The 16,487-nt window shown below is 35.1% G+C and overlaps 1 protein-coding gene across 17 annotated transcripts in view; it reads right to left on the reverse strand.

Moving 5' to 3' along the window:
• The window catches only part of RAPGEF2 (Rap guanine nucleotide exchange factor 2), a 226,943-nt gene that overhangs the window by 41,258 nt on the left and 169,198 nt on the right, over window positions 1–16,487 (reverse strand). For all 17 annotated transcript variants that reach the window (XM_045576278.1, XM_036424416.2, XM_036424411.2 and 14 more), the window contains one exon: window positions 4,493–4,624. In XM_045576278.1, the coding sequence (XP_045432234.1) occupies window positions 4,493–4,624 (132 nt within the window). The remainder of the gene's footprint in view (window positions 1–4,492; window positions 4,625–16,487) is intronic.

Below are 16,487 nucleotides of genomic sequence, written 5' to 3' on the forward strand. Positions count from 1 at the left end.
CTAGATATATATTTAAGCTTCAAAGTTAGAGTGAATGCTAGTGCTGATACTAATTTAACTGAGACCAAAGTGAGTAGAAACAGCAGACAAAACCAATACGTACAAAGTATGAAAATACATTTCATTGGTTGTACTTATATGCATGTATAATATAAGTACAACCAATGGACACAAAACTCTGGGGAGGGAGGGGATGTGTGGGAGGGAGAGAGGGAGGGGGACAAAAAAAAATCAATTAAAAAAAATCATACACACACACACAAAAAAAAAAAGAAAAAAAAAAGAAAATACATTTCAAAATAAATATAATGCTTCCATTAATCTAGTTTGTGTATCATAATTTATACTGTTCCTAATCTATACTACCAACATTTTTATTTAAATATAGGGTTTAAAAATATGTGTATACCTAAAAGAAAATAATTCTTTAAAGCTCTTAATGTAAATTGTTAGGTTTCTTTCCAAAAATTAATTCCTAAAGGTATAAGAATGTCTATCTGTAAATATTTATTATAAGAAAGTCTGCTAATTTGATAGAAAAAAGTTTCATATTTACAGCCTCATATACTCAATTACTAATATTTGAAGGTATAGACACTTGCATGATCTCTTTTGCAAATTACCTACTCTTGCCCTTTGAATATTGTTATATTATGAGCTGAGTATTTTTCTTATTATTTTCCATAAGTGAGTTATAGTCTGACTTTACAGGTCTCACTTGATCTTATAATTATTAATTTTTTGACCATTTATTATACCATAAGAATTTGATAATTCTTGGAATTTAATCATAATTATGGTATAAAGTGAGATTATAAAATAACTCCTCCACCCCAAAGACCATTTATTGAAAAATCCACAATTTTTTTCATTGATTTGCGAGGTTTCCTCTAATATTACAATCCTTACATATCAGTTCTGTTTTGCTTGAACTCTCTGTTCTATTGATCTACTTCTGTACAACTATTTCCAGTCCACCTAAGTCACTGCTCTGTTAATAACACCATTTAGCCAGGACCTTATCAAGACTGGAAACTGTTTTGTCTCATATCACCAACTAAGCCATTTCTGCTTTCTATTACCAACAGCCTCCTACTTGCTTTGCTTCCATCCATCTTCTATCTGCTTCCACCTGCTTTTAAGGTCACCTTGCTTTAAAAAATTGAAGCATGATCTTCAAGACTCTATTACTTCCGATCTCTAGTTCTCACACCTTCAGTTAATATTTCCTAGTTTAATATTTCAGTCACATTCATTAAACGCATCTGCCCTGCATGGCCATGATTTTCTGGCAGTATACTAGGCTCTCAGAGTCTAGAGAGAAAACAGAGACAAAACAGAGAAGTTCCGACTTCTTGAGGCTGTCATTCTTATAGGAAGACAGAAAGTAGTAATACTTTCAATTAAAAATCTAAATAAAAGAACTAACCAGGAAGGAACCAAAATATAGGACCTGCTTTTTAAAGGGGAATTACATTTTTTAAAAACCCACTGAAAAAATAGTACTTAAAAAAGTAGACAAGCTGGGACTGGTTTGGCTCAGTGGATAGAGCGTTGGCCTGCGGACTGAAAGATCCCGGGTTCGATTCCAGTCAAGGGCATGTACATTGGCTGCGGGCACATCCCCAGTGGGGTGTGTGTGTGTGTGTGTGCAAGAGGCAGCTGGTTGATGTTTCTCTCTCATCGACATTTCTAACTCTCTGTCCCTCTCAATTCCTCTTTGTGTAAAATCAATAAAATATATTAAAAAAAAAAAAAGATGACAAAAAAAGGATCACGTTAGGAGAAATCATGCCAGTCAGAAGGCAAAAACAAAGCTCTGCAGCTAGGAAGAGCCTGGCATGTTGCTCCATCCGTCTTCGCATTACACTCATATAACAAAATGTCAGTCACGAGTGAAGCCAAATCTTTGCTTTCTTTGTGTGGAGAAAATTACTTAAAAGGGCAGAGGAAATTCGTTCTGTCTTTAAGGGCACCAACTCAATTGAGCTGCAGTGCCCTGGTCAATTTGCTTGCCTACTCTATAAAACAATTATTTCAAAACTTCTCTCCCCTTAAATCTCTCTATCAGCCAAACCTCTCACCCCAACAAATGAGCTCAATTCTCCAAGAGAATAACAAAAGCCCTCAGACTGAACCTCTTTCCAAACTTCCCACTCCAAAGCCACCATGGTATGTCCCTTTTAAAACAAAGGAGGGTTTCTTTTCTTATACCCAGTTATTCTAGTGTGCTCTTGAATTCTCCTCCTCCCAACCTCTCAGAAAAATTATTCTCCACTTTCCTCTCTTATACACAGCATTCAATTTCAGCCTCTCTGTGTCCATCTCATGAACATTCATACTCACTTTAACGTGACAGCTTTCTCCTAAGTCAGAACTGTACAAAGATTAAATGAGCTGCCATTAGAGATAGCTGCCCACCTCTGGAATTGTTCAAGAATTAACTGGATGCTTGATTGACAGGAAAGTAGTAGAGAATTCAAATACAAGACTGGTTACTAAGCCAGCTGCATTTGTCAGGTTTCTTCTCAGCTTTAGAATTTCTGACTTAAAGATGATAGATGGGGTCTATTGGGATCTCTATTCAATGTTTACTTGCGAATAGTCAACAACTAAATCTACATCTATGGATTTATATCCTTATGAAGGATATATAATCTTACAGGCGACATACCTGCCATCAAGTTTGAAATGAATAGCCTATAAACTCAACTATAATGAATCAAATACATGGGGATTCTCTTTTCCATTTACACCACAAGATAAAGTCAGACTGCGGGCTGCAAGCTCCAACCACATCAAGGCAATCTGGAGTTCTCACCCACATTCCGGATACTGAGACATTCTGGTGGTAGCTCAGTATAGCAGAAGTGCCATCAACATTTTCCTTATGGCATTGCCCCAGACTATTCAAGGTAAGAGCACATAAAACAACAAGCATTCCCCTCCAAATGTGTCTTAAATAAATTATAAACACATCTTACTTCTTCCTTTTTTAAAAAAATAAATAAATTTACAATCTTGTTCGTATATATGTGAAGAAAGCTGTGGTAACTTCTACAACCTCAAAATGTTTCCCACTATAGGTACTTAAAATGTATAATCATCTCTAAGTTTAGAAGACAATTAATATAAATTAAAGTACAGCTTTAACTTATACTGTTTTCATTATTAAAACTTTAGTGACACTCTTGAATAACTGTTAAAATATATAAACTTCTAAAAATAGGTAATATGGGGGTAGGGATGGGAGGGAGAGTAAATTTACCCTGATCCCCCACCTTTTCCTACTCTAACATTTGAAAATGGGATTACTTCCTAAAGATTTAAATACAAGCTAACAATTCATTAAAGCGGAGATTTGAAAAGTTACTTTGAAGAGCCAGATTAGTTATATATTTTATTGCAAAATAAAAGAAATTTTTAATCAGTCAAGAATCTTCAAATAATTGCACTTGTAAGCTTTCTACAATACCCTTGAATTATAAAAAAGTGTGTACCTAAGGCATTATTTCCTTAAAAGAATATTAATTTTCTAAGATCTATTCAATTTAGGACTTAAAAATGTTTTGCCCTAATGGTATTCTAATTGCTGAGTTACTTTTGGTGTTTTGTTTTGTTTTTCTAAAATAGAGACTTAGCACTGTCTAATTACCCTAAAAACTATGTTTCTTTAAAAAAGTACTTTAATCAGTCTTATATCAGAATTCCTAAGAAGCCAAGCACTATACTTTGTAAAGTATATATGTATTATTTTCTTTTTGTTTCAAACAATCCAAAATTCCATATTAGCAATATATAAAGACCCCACCAAAAGGGCTTTTTTTTTGTTGTTGTATATTTCAGTCACTTTTCCTAAATTTGCATTTTCTAACTCAATTAATTAACAATTAAATAAAATTTAAATTATTTCGCTTTTAAAACATTTTTTTTTTTAATTACATAGTTCCAGTTCCTTTTCTGTTCATCGGGACCATAAAAATTTATTTTGAACATGTAACTACATCCATAAGTAAGAAAAACGATGATCTAATCTTAATAATCTCTTCCTTTTTTGTCATTCCCAAGACTTCAATAAGAAAAACTTACTATCAGAGCATAATTATGCAGTTATCCCTTACAATTTTAGTTTAAAAAGTCACAAACCTAATACACCTATCCTCAAATTAATATTTAAAGTCAAGATTCCTCTTAATAAAGTCAATATTAATACAAAGATTTCCACTGTAACAATTCCATTAAAAATTCTAATAACTGGTAATAGCAGCGACAAATACAATTAGATAGTAGTTCTACTTAAAACAAACTACAACATACTATACTGTATGTCTGTGTGAAGCATAAACATTAACACTTTATGTCTGTGGATGCACACAATATGAACACATATAGTTATTTTGTAGGTTCTATCAAATAAACCATACTAGGGTGATCATAAAGCTCCTTGGAATGCATGAGAATGAAGGAAATGACAAGAAAAACACCTTCTTACCTGGTAGATATCAGAAAGACTGCTGCTTCCAGAATCACTAGTGATACTACATCCTGAGTGGCTAGAAGAAACGTGGGTCACCTGTGGGTGGAGGCTATCAGTAAGGTGGAGTTTTGTGAAATCTGCAGGAAGCTGTGGAAGGAGCAGAAAAAAACTAGTATTACAATTTGAATCAAGAATTCCAAAAATTCATTTAAAAGTGATATTATATAATACTGTACATTATTTAGCCAAATATATTATTAGGAAAGATTCTTCATTTTTTTTTTAAATTCAGAAACTACTGAAGATTGTCCTATTTACCAAAAAGCATAAAAGAAAATTTGAAAGTTCATGGGCAGGCAATGAACCTCAAATAATTACAAATTCAACATGTGAATAGGTGGGTGTGGTGATTTTAGATGGAGTCAGGTAAGCATTTAATTCAATTAAAATAAAAATGACAGATTACTTACCAAGAGCAAATTAGTCTACTACTACTACTACTACTACTACTACTTGTTAGCCATCACAAATGCAACTTTGTGACAAGAGACGGCTTAAATAAGAAAAAAGACTGAAGGTTTTTTTTTTATAGCCCCCCAAAATATTTGAAGATTTAAAAAATGAAGCATCTTAGAATTGATGAAGTATATTATAAAAGAAGTAACTGCTAGTCTCTATGGATAAGTCAGAAAAGAATGCTCTCAAAGAACGTAGAAGTGAATAAATTATAGACAACATTTACTTATCTATACAAACACACATCAATATCAATTTTTTACTTATTCATGTTTAAACCATAAATAAATGTTGATCAGACTCACTAAACATCCCTCAAGTGTTTCCACCACTCTCCCATAAAACTGAGAAAACGCACTGAAAACACTCATACATTTGCCTAATGAGCAAGTATTTACAGAGTCCTCTTCCTCTTATTATGTGCTAGTCAGTGAATGAGTCACTAAGAAAATACTTGTTTATCTTGTGCTCTTATACATTATCACCAATTCTTTTGAATTAAAAAAAAAAAGATGCTATCTATGATACCACACTTATAATACTACTGGCCAAGAATACATATGGCATTTCAAAATATATGCTAACTTTAACATCATGCAATCCTAATAACATTCTCTTTCCTGCCTGCATATTGGTCCTATTTAGCTGCTGAATAATAATAAATATACAAATGAATTGTCAAAATAAAATAACAACATTCCCTTTTTTCCTTTGACCTCATCTCTTCTCCCCCTCAAAAAATACAATGCCATTCCATAGTTCAGAATAAACCATACTAGGGAGGTGATTCAGGTTTACAACAATGACCAATGGGTTGGACACCTCCAAGTCCCAAACAAAGAGGCAAAATGTATTTACATCCCACAATCATTCAGACACGACCCAATAAGCAGATTAAGATATTATAGTAACAGTTAATATAGTCTATACAGAGTATTTCTGAACTTCATTAGAGACATGGTGTCCAAAGGAAAGATTTAAAAATGAATTTATTTAGGGACATAGGATGATACACCAAGTAAATGGATAACACATTTGTTGGAGAAGCTCAGAGAAGTAAGACATTTTTTGAAAAGTGTGAAATCATTACAAACATGATGTATATCACTGAGAGTGTTTTTTTTTTTTTTAATTAAATAATTAAAGATGTAAAATGTCAGATAAAGTTTAGGAGAATAACCATTTCCCTATAAGGAATAGGTAGGCAGATATCGATATCTCTAAGTTAAGAATGTATATGTTTTATTGACAATGTGGGCTAGTGAAGTATTTGCAGGATTTCTATTACAAGAATATTCAAAAACAGAAATTTGCAGAGATGCATTAACGATTACGATTTTACATGTATAATAGCTCAGCGATAAATATCAGATATTAAAACAATGTGTTCAAAGTCAGGATATAAAGCCTTCATCTTTCTACCTACATTTGCATTTAATCCAGTCACTCACTGCAGAAGGCCAACTGGGGAACATTACTCAATAGCTCAATGATTTTAAAAGGCATCAATCGATACATGCAATTACTGAACACCAAAATGCTTTCTACTGATTATCTTTTATAGACACGAGTCAGGTAGATATGTGCCACATAGTATGATTTTCAAAAATTAACTTAAATATATCAAATGAAAATATAACTATCTAATGAATTTTCAGTCACTAAGTATTTATTCAAGTCTCATAGGACTCTTCTGTTAAGTATCCATCAGCCACTCATCTTTCCTAAGAATTCCCTCCATGAAAGGCAACAGCAGTTATAAGAGCTCTAAATCTAATAGAGGGACATGGATCCAGCCTTTTATATAGACCACAATCTACTTCTCTATGCCTATTTCCAACCACAAATACCAGAATTACAGAGCTATGTTAAGCTAAGAACTGTAAAGACTGCTTAAAAGAAGAAATATTTTCACTGTTAAGATTTCAATTCTAATTTTATAAATACTTACTAAGTACCTGCTATGTTAGACACTTTGTTAAGAACAGGGAATATCGAGGTGAATAAGGCTTTCCTAATTCCAAATGTAATTTCTACTATCCAAAAAGTCATAGAAATAGGTTTTACGCACAAGAGGAAAAAAATAAATCAATTTTTCAAACATGGATTTTATTTCCCCAATAACCTCCTATGTTCTTTGAAACGATACTACATTAAACTTAGAGTAAGCAGATGCTATGTTTACAAAAGCTTAAAAAATTTCCCATAAATTGGAATAACAGTATCATTATTAAATTTTATTGACAGTACACATCGGCCAAGGTTACTGAAAGGGGGGAACTTGGAAGTTGTTTCTATTAGGGGAAAGAGCCTGACATGCACTGACATGGCCCAGCTACAACACTAATGGAAAAGAGATGGCATGGAACCCGTGCCTAGGGAAATTGGGTCCAAGAGGCAAATGAGCTGCATAGGGACTGGGAGTCAGGGGTAAACGCTAGCACAGGCACCCATGTGTAAACCTGGGGGCAATAGGATAACATAGAACCTAGGGAGGCAGTAACTGATGGTCTGAGTAAAATTTACCAAAAAATACTACACAAAAGATGTAAGTCATATACGAACAGGCATTTGATAATCTTTGATTTATTAATTAATGATTAGCATTTATAAAATTACTAGCTAATCAATAAACTCTATTTTGAACAGAAGTACAATGAGTGTGGATGCTTTGATATTTCTGATACCACTAAGTAAATGTAGAGGGCCCCCTTGGGAATGCACATGGATGACCTTTAAATTAATGTCAGCTGTGTCCGAGGTGACTGGCAAGGCCGTCCCCCAAAAAGTCAGAGACTCGTAATCAGTACAGATTTCTTATCTTTATCCATGTGCTTGGAATGAGGAATGAATAGGACCTTGACTAACCCAGGTCTTGATATGCTAAATCCCAGGAATGAGGAATGAATAGGATCTGGCACACCCAAAACTTCTATGACCTTAACCCCCCCTCTGGAAATCAATAAATGCGCTGTGTTGTCTGTGGTGGTTGGTTGACAGTCTCTCCATCAGAGTGGCAGCCCCCAACCCGGGTCCGAGCTTGATGAATCTATTTCTGCCTCTTGATCTCTTTCTTTTTTTTCTTCTTTAATTTCTTAACCCCCAGCTCCTCCACTCAGGTACCTGTCGTTTTCCGTGCAGGTTGCGGAAAACAGAGAAACAGCCCCCTACAAGTAAATACTTTGTTGATCTGGTAGTAGAGACTAGCCTGGCTGCCCTTCTGCCCCCAAAGATTTTAAGGTCATGTTTTCAAGCTCAATGAGAAAGAGACAGTATGTTATTGGACATGTAATAGAAATATGTTTCATGTTCCATAGTGCATTATTATCACAATGCTGAAAAATGCAATAGTTAAAAACAAAACAAAAAAATACTGCCACCATCAGTTGGAATTTATTAATATTTAACTGAAAATTTTCTCAGCTAACCTTAGAATCACTTTATTTCGAGAAATAGTTACAACAAAACTCACAAGGTTTGGGAGGATTGTTGGAATCTAACCAATCATCCCTGGCAGTTAACACTGATGAACACTACCTAAGGTAAATTAAATACCACACTTGATGATTAAAAACTAAGAATTTACCCAAATGAACATTCTTTTCCCCCATAACCTCACTGGAGCTTAGTGAGTGTTCTTTATACTCATGTTTTCAAGCTCTGCAAGAAATTTTCTATTTTTCTTTGAGGTGTTAGTGAAAGTACAGTCTCCTACATTTTCCATTCACTCATCATTTATTGAAAACCTGTGCTGTGAGGATTCAATAAATGACTGAGCCTAAGCACTTGGAGGCCTGGCACGCAGGAATCACCATAGAAGCATGTTAGCTATAAATTATCATTTGCTAGACTCTGTGTAAGCAACTGGTCCTTTCCAGCTCCAGAATTCCTGTAGCTGGAATCTCAGACTAGATGCCAGTGGGTTATTGAGTTACTCCCAGAAAGAAGTTTAGGCCAAAGTCACCCAGCCACAGACACTATTTTCTTTCCCATTTCAGAACTCAAGTTATATTTTAAAAGTTCACATTTTCTTTCTCTCTGAGTGTACACACACACACACACACACACACACACACCACTTTTGCCTTTACTACTGATCTTTGTAGATACTTTTAGTTCTGACATTGAGCTATTCCTACATATAGCTTGAAAAGGCAGGACTTTTATTTAGCAGCTCATTTAAAAAACCATTTTATATATAATACAAGAGGTCTGGTGCACAAAATTTGTGCACTTGGTAGTGGTGGGGGAGCCTCAGCCCAGTCTCTGTCCTCTCGTAGTCTAGGAGCCCTGGGGGAATATCCAACTTAGTGCTGCTGTGAAGGAAGGGGAGGCTCCTGCCAGGGCTCACAGATACTGGCTGAGTGGCACTCACCCTGTGGGAGTGCAATGACCACCAGGGGGCAGCTCCCGTGTTGGGCGTCTGCCCCTGGTGTTCAGTGTACATCATAGTGACCAGTCGTTCTGCCATTCAATTGATATGCATGTTAGCCTTTTATTACATAAGATGGTCAACCTTTATTTAAATCAAAATATTTCTTTAAGTACACCAGACCAAAAAAACCCCACCAAACCCACAAAAAAACCAAAACCACAAAAACAAAAAACACCAGACAAAGTAAATATTTGAACTCCTGAATACTATTCATCAGAAATAATGTATATTTCCCTTATACCTTTCTTAAGATATCCTCTAGATCAAATACTCATCCTTAAAGACTGCATTCATCAGCGTTCCATAAAGCAGAGAGGAAGATTTTTGCACTACATACAGTTTCTTTTGTGTATAAATATATATATAAAGGCAAGAAACAAAAGTTTTGCCAAAAGTGTCATGAGATAACTTAATAAACTGAGAAATCTAATAATATTTCTCATTAAAATTCATGTACACATTTAAAAATGTTGATATGACTAAGCTTTATAAAAATGGTTCTACAAAAGTTTGCTTTATATCTACTAAAGAAACCTGCCATAATTAACAATTTTTTAATTTCATTTTATTTTTTAAAATATATTTTTACAGAGAGGAAGAGAAAGGGATAGTTAGAAACATCGATGAGAGAGAATCATCGACCAGCTGCCTTTTGCACACCCCCCTTCTGGAGATGTGCCCACAACCAAGGTACATGCCTTTGACCGGAATTGAACCCGGGACTTTTCAGTCAGCAGGCCAACGCTCTATCCACTGAGCCAAACCAGTTTTGGCTATAATTAACAACAATTTTCAAAAGAATTTAACATTTTCCCAGCTTCCTGCCAGCCTCAAAAGACATATGGCTCATTTTGGACATATATGGAGTTATCTTCTGACCAACTTCCTCCTAAGTCAAATTAACCATGAGCAAGTTAACTTTTTTGCACCATATTTTTCTTCCATAAAATAAATATAACATAATATAATGACCAAATGATTAATCATTAAAACCTACAGAAATGACTTTATAGATGACTTTCTCTTCTTTTTCATTCCCTGTCATTTGTCCAGTCATCTTATATAAAATCTTTTTCAAATTTGATGGGGAAAAAAAATAATACACCTTATTTTTGTTAATTATCACCCAAGGATAGTTTTTCCATTGATTTTTTTAAAATATATTTTATTGATTTTTTACAGAGACGAAGAGAGAGGGATAGAGAATTAGAAACATCGATGAGAGAGAATCATCGATCAGCTGCCTCTTGCACACCCCCTACTGGGAATGTGCCCACAACCAAGGTACATGCCCTTGACTGTAATCGAACCTGGGACCTTTCAGTCCCCAGGCCAACGCTCTATCCACTGAGCCAAACCAGTCCTGGCTCCATTGATTTTTAGAGAGAGTAGAAGGGATGGGGAGAGACAGAGAGAAACATTGGTGTGAGAGAGACATATCAATTGGTTACTGGAATCAAACCTGCAATCCTTAGTCTGAGGGCCAACACTAATCACTGAGCCAAACCAATGAGGGCAAAAACTAATTTATTTTTGACACTGTCATACCTAACACAATACTTATATCAGTTTATTTATATACATCCTTCCCACATTTTAAAGAAATCACATATTTATATGGAGGAGCTCATTGTTTAGAAGAACTGTACTAAATTTCCAAAGTAAACAACTTCATTTTCCTGATATGCTCAGAATGCAATTTCTTTGATAAATTTGAATTTTTCATAGCTAAGAATACTCTCAAAGTGGCAACACCTTGGGGAGTTTTGCTTTTGTGTGCAGACTTATCATGTTTTACTGCAAAAGTTTCCAAAATAGTCATTTACTAGGCTCAGGCACATGCTGTCAGCTAGATGTGGTTTAACCACAGCTGTTCATTCCAGCTATCATGGGCATAACTGCTGTTGGAGGACCGTCTGAACAGCAACATCCCTGTGCAGGTAGAAAGTGCAAGTGTGAGCATGCTTCACTTCAAAAAGTCCCTGCTACTTTCGTACCTTAAAAATAATGTTTTAGCTCAGCCGGCATGGCTCAGTGGTTGAGCATCAACCTATGAACCAGGAGGTCATGGTTCGATTCCCAGTCTGGCCATATGCCCAGGTTGCAGGATCAATCCCCAATGTGGGGTGTGCAGGAGGCAGCCAATCAATAATTGGCTGAATAATTTTTCTCTCATCATTGATATTTTTCTCTCTCCCTCTCCCTTCCTCTCTGAAATCAATAAAAGAATATTTTTTAAAAATGTTTTAGATGGAACTGTAACAGAGATGATTTGATATTAAGATATAGGTCATCTACATGAATTTTGCACAGGGCTTTCTGTCCATAGTCCTTTATGAGTCAGAAATAGCCACTAACATGTGGTAGTGACCTAGCCTTATAATGCATCTAAAATTTAATTCCTACATTTACAAATATCCCCATTTTGTAAATGTAGGAATTAAATTTTAGATGCATTATAATTTGTCTAACCATATCCATAAACCACACCTAATAGCCAATAAAGTTTGATTTATTTATTTATTACTAACCCTAAAAAATACTATGAGGGTGACCTTTTTGCCCTGGGGAGAAGGCTAGTTATAATTCGAATCACCAACATCAATGTGTTTTGACATCATGAAGCCACTTTTAGAGGCATCCACGTGTGTTCATTCTTTCTCAATTATTAGAGATACATCATTTTTTTGAATTGATATGATACTGTGCAACATCAGTAAAGACAATTTTGCATCTGTCTTGCAGATTTTTTTACAAAATCACCTACTATTTCCTTTATGAACTAATCTTTGAGAATATTCTGTACTGGCAATGTTGAGGTCACAAATACAGGAAGCATTATTAAATCCGTGGAAACCATAAAACTTCTTTATACTCGTTCCATCATGTGACCCTATAAGCATTCCAAGCTAGCATTGCTTGAGGTCATTTCTGCTTTATGTTCCTTATTGCAGAGTATTTTTTTAATATAAAATAGAAAGATAAATTATGCACATACATACACGGAGCTAGTTACAATATAAACTAATCAACTAATTTTATCACCCCACGGAGAGACACCTGGCATAGTGAGAGCGGTTTTATAATTAAATATCGGAACCACTGAAAGTCATCTGAAAAACAGTTGTGTGTTTTTTCAAAATAAAAATATTTACATGGAACCTAAAATAAAACAAACTTTATACAATTTTCCACAGAAAAATTGAGGTCATTGATTAATGATCATGTACACATGGCCAAATGAAATGTCCTGTTTCCTGTTAAGAAACACAGTTTTATGATGGTTTTCAAATGACAGCTACTCCATCTCACCCCAAACACACACAGCACATAATCCCTTTTTCCTTTTCAATTTATTTGAGGCTATCAATAACCACTGATCTGAAAAGCACACAGTTCTCCAAGGGATTCCAAAAAAATTCTGAATCAGTCAGTCCAAGAAATTTTCAATAAAATACATGGCAACTGTTGGCACTGAGTCAGATAATTTAAAAATCATCTTCTTGGTAGCATTTCACCTATTTAAATTCTAAACGTCTTTGTGCATTTTCTCTATATGCTAGTAATAACTACTGCCATTATTTGGGGACAAGTACTATGTAACAAGTAATGTGCTGAATATTTGACATCTGTTTGTCCTACTACTTATAAAGAGCTCAAATGCTGCACCTAACTGCTGAAGAAATGGAAACTCAAACAGCTGGCTCAAAAATCTATCCCCTTTTTACTTTGCACCCTGACTCTAGATATTGTCTGGGGTTATATTCTAACCCGATCTGTGCACATGTGTTCTCCCGTATTTAAACAGTATGCACTGTAAAGAAACATCATACTAATAACAACAGTAGCTTCATTTCCTAAAGCAAAAATGGACACCATATATATATATATATATATATATATATATATATATATATATATATATATATATATTAAGCAAAATTTATGATACTAAAATTTGAGTTCTTAAGTCTCTTGTTTCCCAGGACCAAGTGAGATTGGTGCCATGATGTAGTTGTCCCTGGGGAGGTAAGGGAGTTGCTGGCAATACCAGAAGCAGCTCTATGACCTATTGGACAACAACTCTGATGAGCTCCAAAGGGACTGTGCTTAGTTATCCCAGCTGCACAAATGCTCAGGGGAATATGGAGTTAGGGAAATAAATGGTTAAAGTCAAAGAAAAAAAGATTCCTATGGGATCCATGGAGGATCCAAAGGTGTTTTCTTTTTGAACAAAAAAATAAACAGTTGGTTTGGGAAGAAAGCCTCACATGGAATTAAAAACATTAACACACAGGTACTTTTGAATTCTTTAAAAATTATAAAAGCTACCTTATGCCCAAAGGCAAGTATTAGTATACCCAAGTCTCTACACAATAAAATACCACAAAACAGAGGAGAGTGGCTAGCTCTTCACCAATGTCCTCCTCTCCATGGAACAGGGCTGGACTACATTTCCCAGCCTCCCTTACTGTTACATACTTCCTATATAATAAAAGCTTAATATGCAAATCGATCGAATGGCAGAACAACTGGTCACTATAACATCTGCTGACCACCAGGGGGCAGATGCTCAACCAGCAACCAGGAGCTGTACCCAGCCCACAGTCCCCAGACCAACCAAGATGAGTGCCAGGACCTTCTCCCTCCCCCTCCATCACACCGCAGAGGGAGCTAACCAGCAGCAGCAGGGCCGATGAGTGGGTAGTGTCAGGGTTGCCCCATCAGTTGCTCCACAGATCAGCCCTGATTGCCCACCAGGTGTAGGGACCCTACCCTTGCACGAATTTCATGCACTGGGCCTCTAGAGTCAATATAATTGAGCTCAAGGTTTTGGAGTGTAAACACTGAAGTGACAAATGCCATTTCTACACTTTATGAAAAGCTTCCAACAAGACCTGCTATGCCCTATCTCCTATTATTGAGACAGTCTCTGTTGGAAGACAACAGAGATTTGCATTGAATGTTAGGCAGCTGAGCCACGAAATGGAGAGGCCTGGATCCCTGAATCATTGTCTACTAAGTGACCAAGTGCTAGTTTTGGATTTTATGCAAAAATGGTATAAACTTTTATTGTGTTTGAAGAACTATGTATTTTGTGTTTTTATTTGTTTATTTGGTACAACAGCTAGCATTATTTTAACTCATACAATCACTGTAATAACTTTTGTGACCTATTTGTAAAAAATCTTCCATAGTGAAATTCTAAATTGCTTAGGGAAAGGTAGGTAGGACTCAGATTAACATACTGACCTCATGGTACTGTGTGCAATTTGGATAAAATAAGCATTGGAGTTCCTTTACTGATTCAATCAGACATATACTAGTATATCAATTAGAGAAACTCCCTGGTCTCATGGATCTTACAACTAGTGGGTGGAGAAAAATAATAAAAGGAAAATAAATGGTCAAATAGTGATATGTACTTCATTAGACAAGGATTAAAGAAGACTGTTGTGATATAAGATGTGATATTGTGATGAGAAAATTGTTTTAATTCTCAATTATTTTCTAAAAGGATAGTTCTAATCATACCGTATTTACTGGTCACACACACATCATATATATGCAAATGCATATATACACAAATTTACATATAACATATATCACATTTCAGATATTTATAAAGCATATGTTATATTTATACATGTCTGTGTAAAATTGAGATAAGTCTAGTATATCACTAAGCCAAAGGAATATAATTACTAAATATTTTATGAACCAAAGCGTAGTATAAAATATACCGTATTTTTCGGACCATAAGACGCACTTTTTCCCCCCCAAAAGTGGGGGGAAAAAGTCCCTGCGTCTTATGGTCCAAATATAGCCTACACATATACTTTTAAAAAAAAGTTTTTTTACTTGCCCGGCTCTGTGTGGTCTCTGTGTGCTTGCCCGGCTCTAAAATGGTTCTAAATGCTGCTGTTTACTTTACAGGGTTGATTACATGTGTTTATGACTGTGATGTTGGGTTTTAATGCACATAAAATATTTTAGGACACTATTTGTTTCAGAATCTTTTTTTCTTCATTTCCCTTCTCTAAAAACTGGTGCATCTTATGGTCCAGAGCGTCTTATGGTCCGAAAAATACAGTATTCAGAGTTGTTCAGTGTCCTGTGAGTTGAAGAGCCCTAATATCCACTCAAATTTCATGATCCAAATATTATATGATGAAAATATAAGGCTTCCAAATAATTATTTGTTCTCAAAAAGTACTGCTTAGTAGGTTAAATAGGAAACTAAGTATAGAAGCCACCTAACTTAGTCAAATGTTTTTGAGTACTGAAACATTCATTAAACAGACTGACTGCTTGAGAAAACAAAAAACAAAAAACTTCTATTGAAATTTATCCTGTTGTCTTTTTAAAAATATGAATTAATGAAACTTAATTTCCCTAGGAAGAAGCTTGAATGTATTAAAATCCTTAATTTCATAAACTTTATGTGTTAGTATTTATGTGTGACGGTACCAAGTTGGGAGGGGAGGTAAGGGGGAAGAGCATTAAACAAATAATATGTCACATAGAAATAATTAATTTGAAAATTAATATAGTAGAATATGGGCTATAGAGTGTAGATAGTCTCACCGTTAAGCTAACATTTGAGTAAAGACTTTAATGAAGTGACTGGCTGAACCCTGCAGATACATAGCATTTCATATGCAAGGTCATCAAGAGTAAAAGCCAACGATTAGGGGTGGCCTTGGCATGTTTTGGGAATAGCTAGGAGGTCAGCACAATCTCTGAGAAGACCAGAAGGAATGAGGAGAGAGAGATATTCTACGGTGAAATCATGGAAGAAGGCTGTGGTAATGACTTTGGACTTCATCCTGAATCAGATGGGAAGCTATTTGGATGGGTTTGAGCATTAAAGATGCATGCATCATGAATTTAAAACATTTTTCTAAAAATGCTTAATATGAACATATATTACTTTTTTTGATACACATTTAAGAGTAATTCCACATAACTTAAACAGAAAATGATGTTTATTACAACTTGTATCAAGACACTGTCAAGTAGATATCATAGCTTGTCTGGATGGATGTACCATAGGTA

The sequence above is a fragment of the Pipistrellus kuhlii genome, unplaced genomic scaffold, assembly GCF_014108245.1.
Source record: "Pipistrellus kuhlii isolate mPipKuh1 unplaced genomic scaffold, mPipKuh1.p scaffold_m20_p_8, whole genome shotgun sequence".
In the NCBI taxonomy this organism is placed as follows: Eukaryota; Metazoa; Chordata; class Mammalia; order Chiroptera; family Vespertilionidae; genus Pipistrellus; species Pipistrellus kuhlii.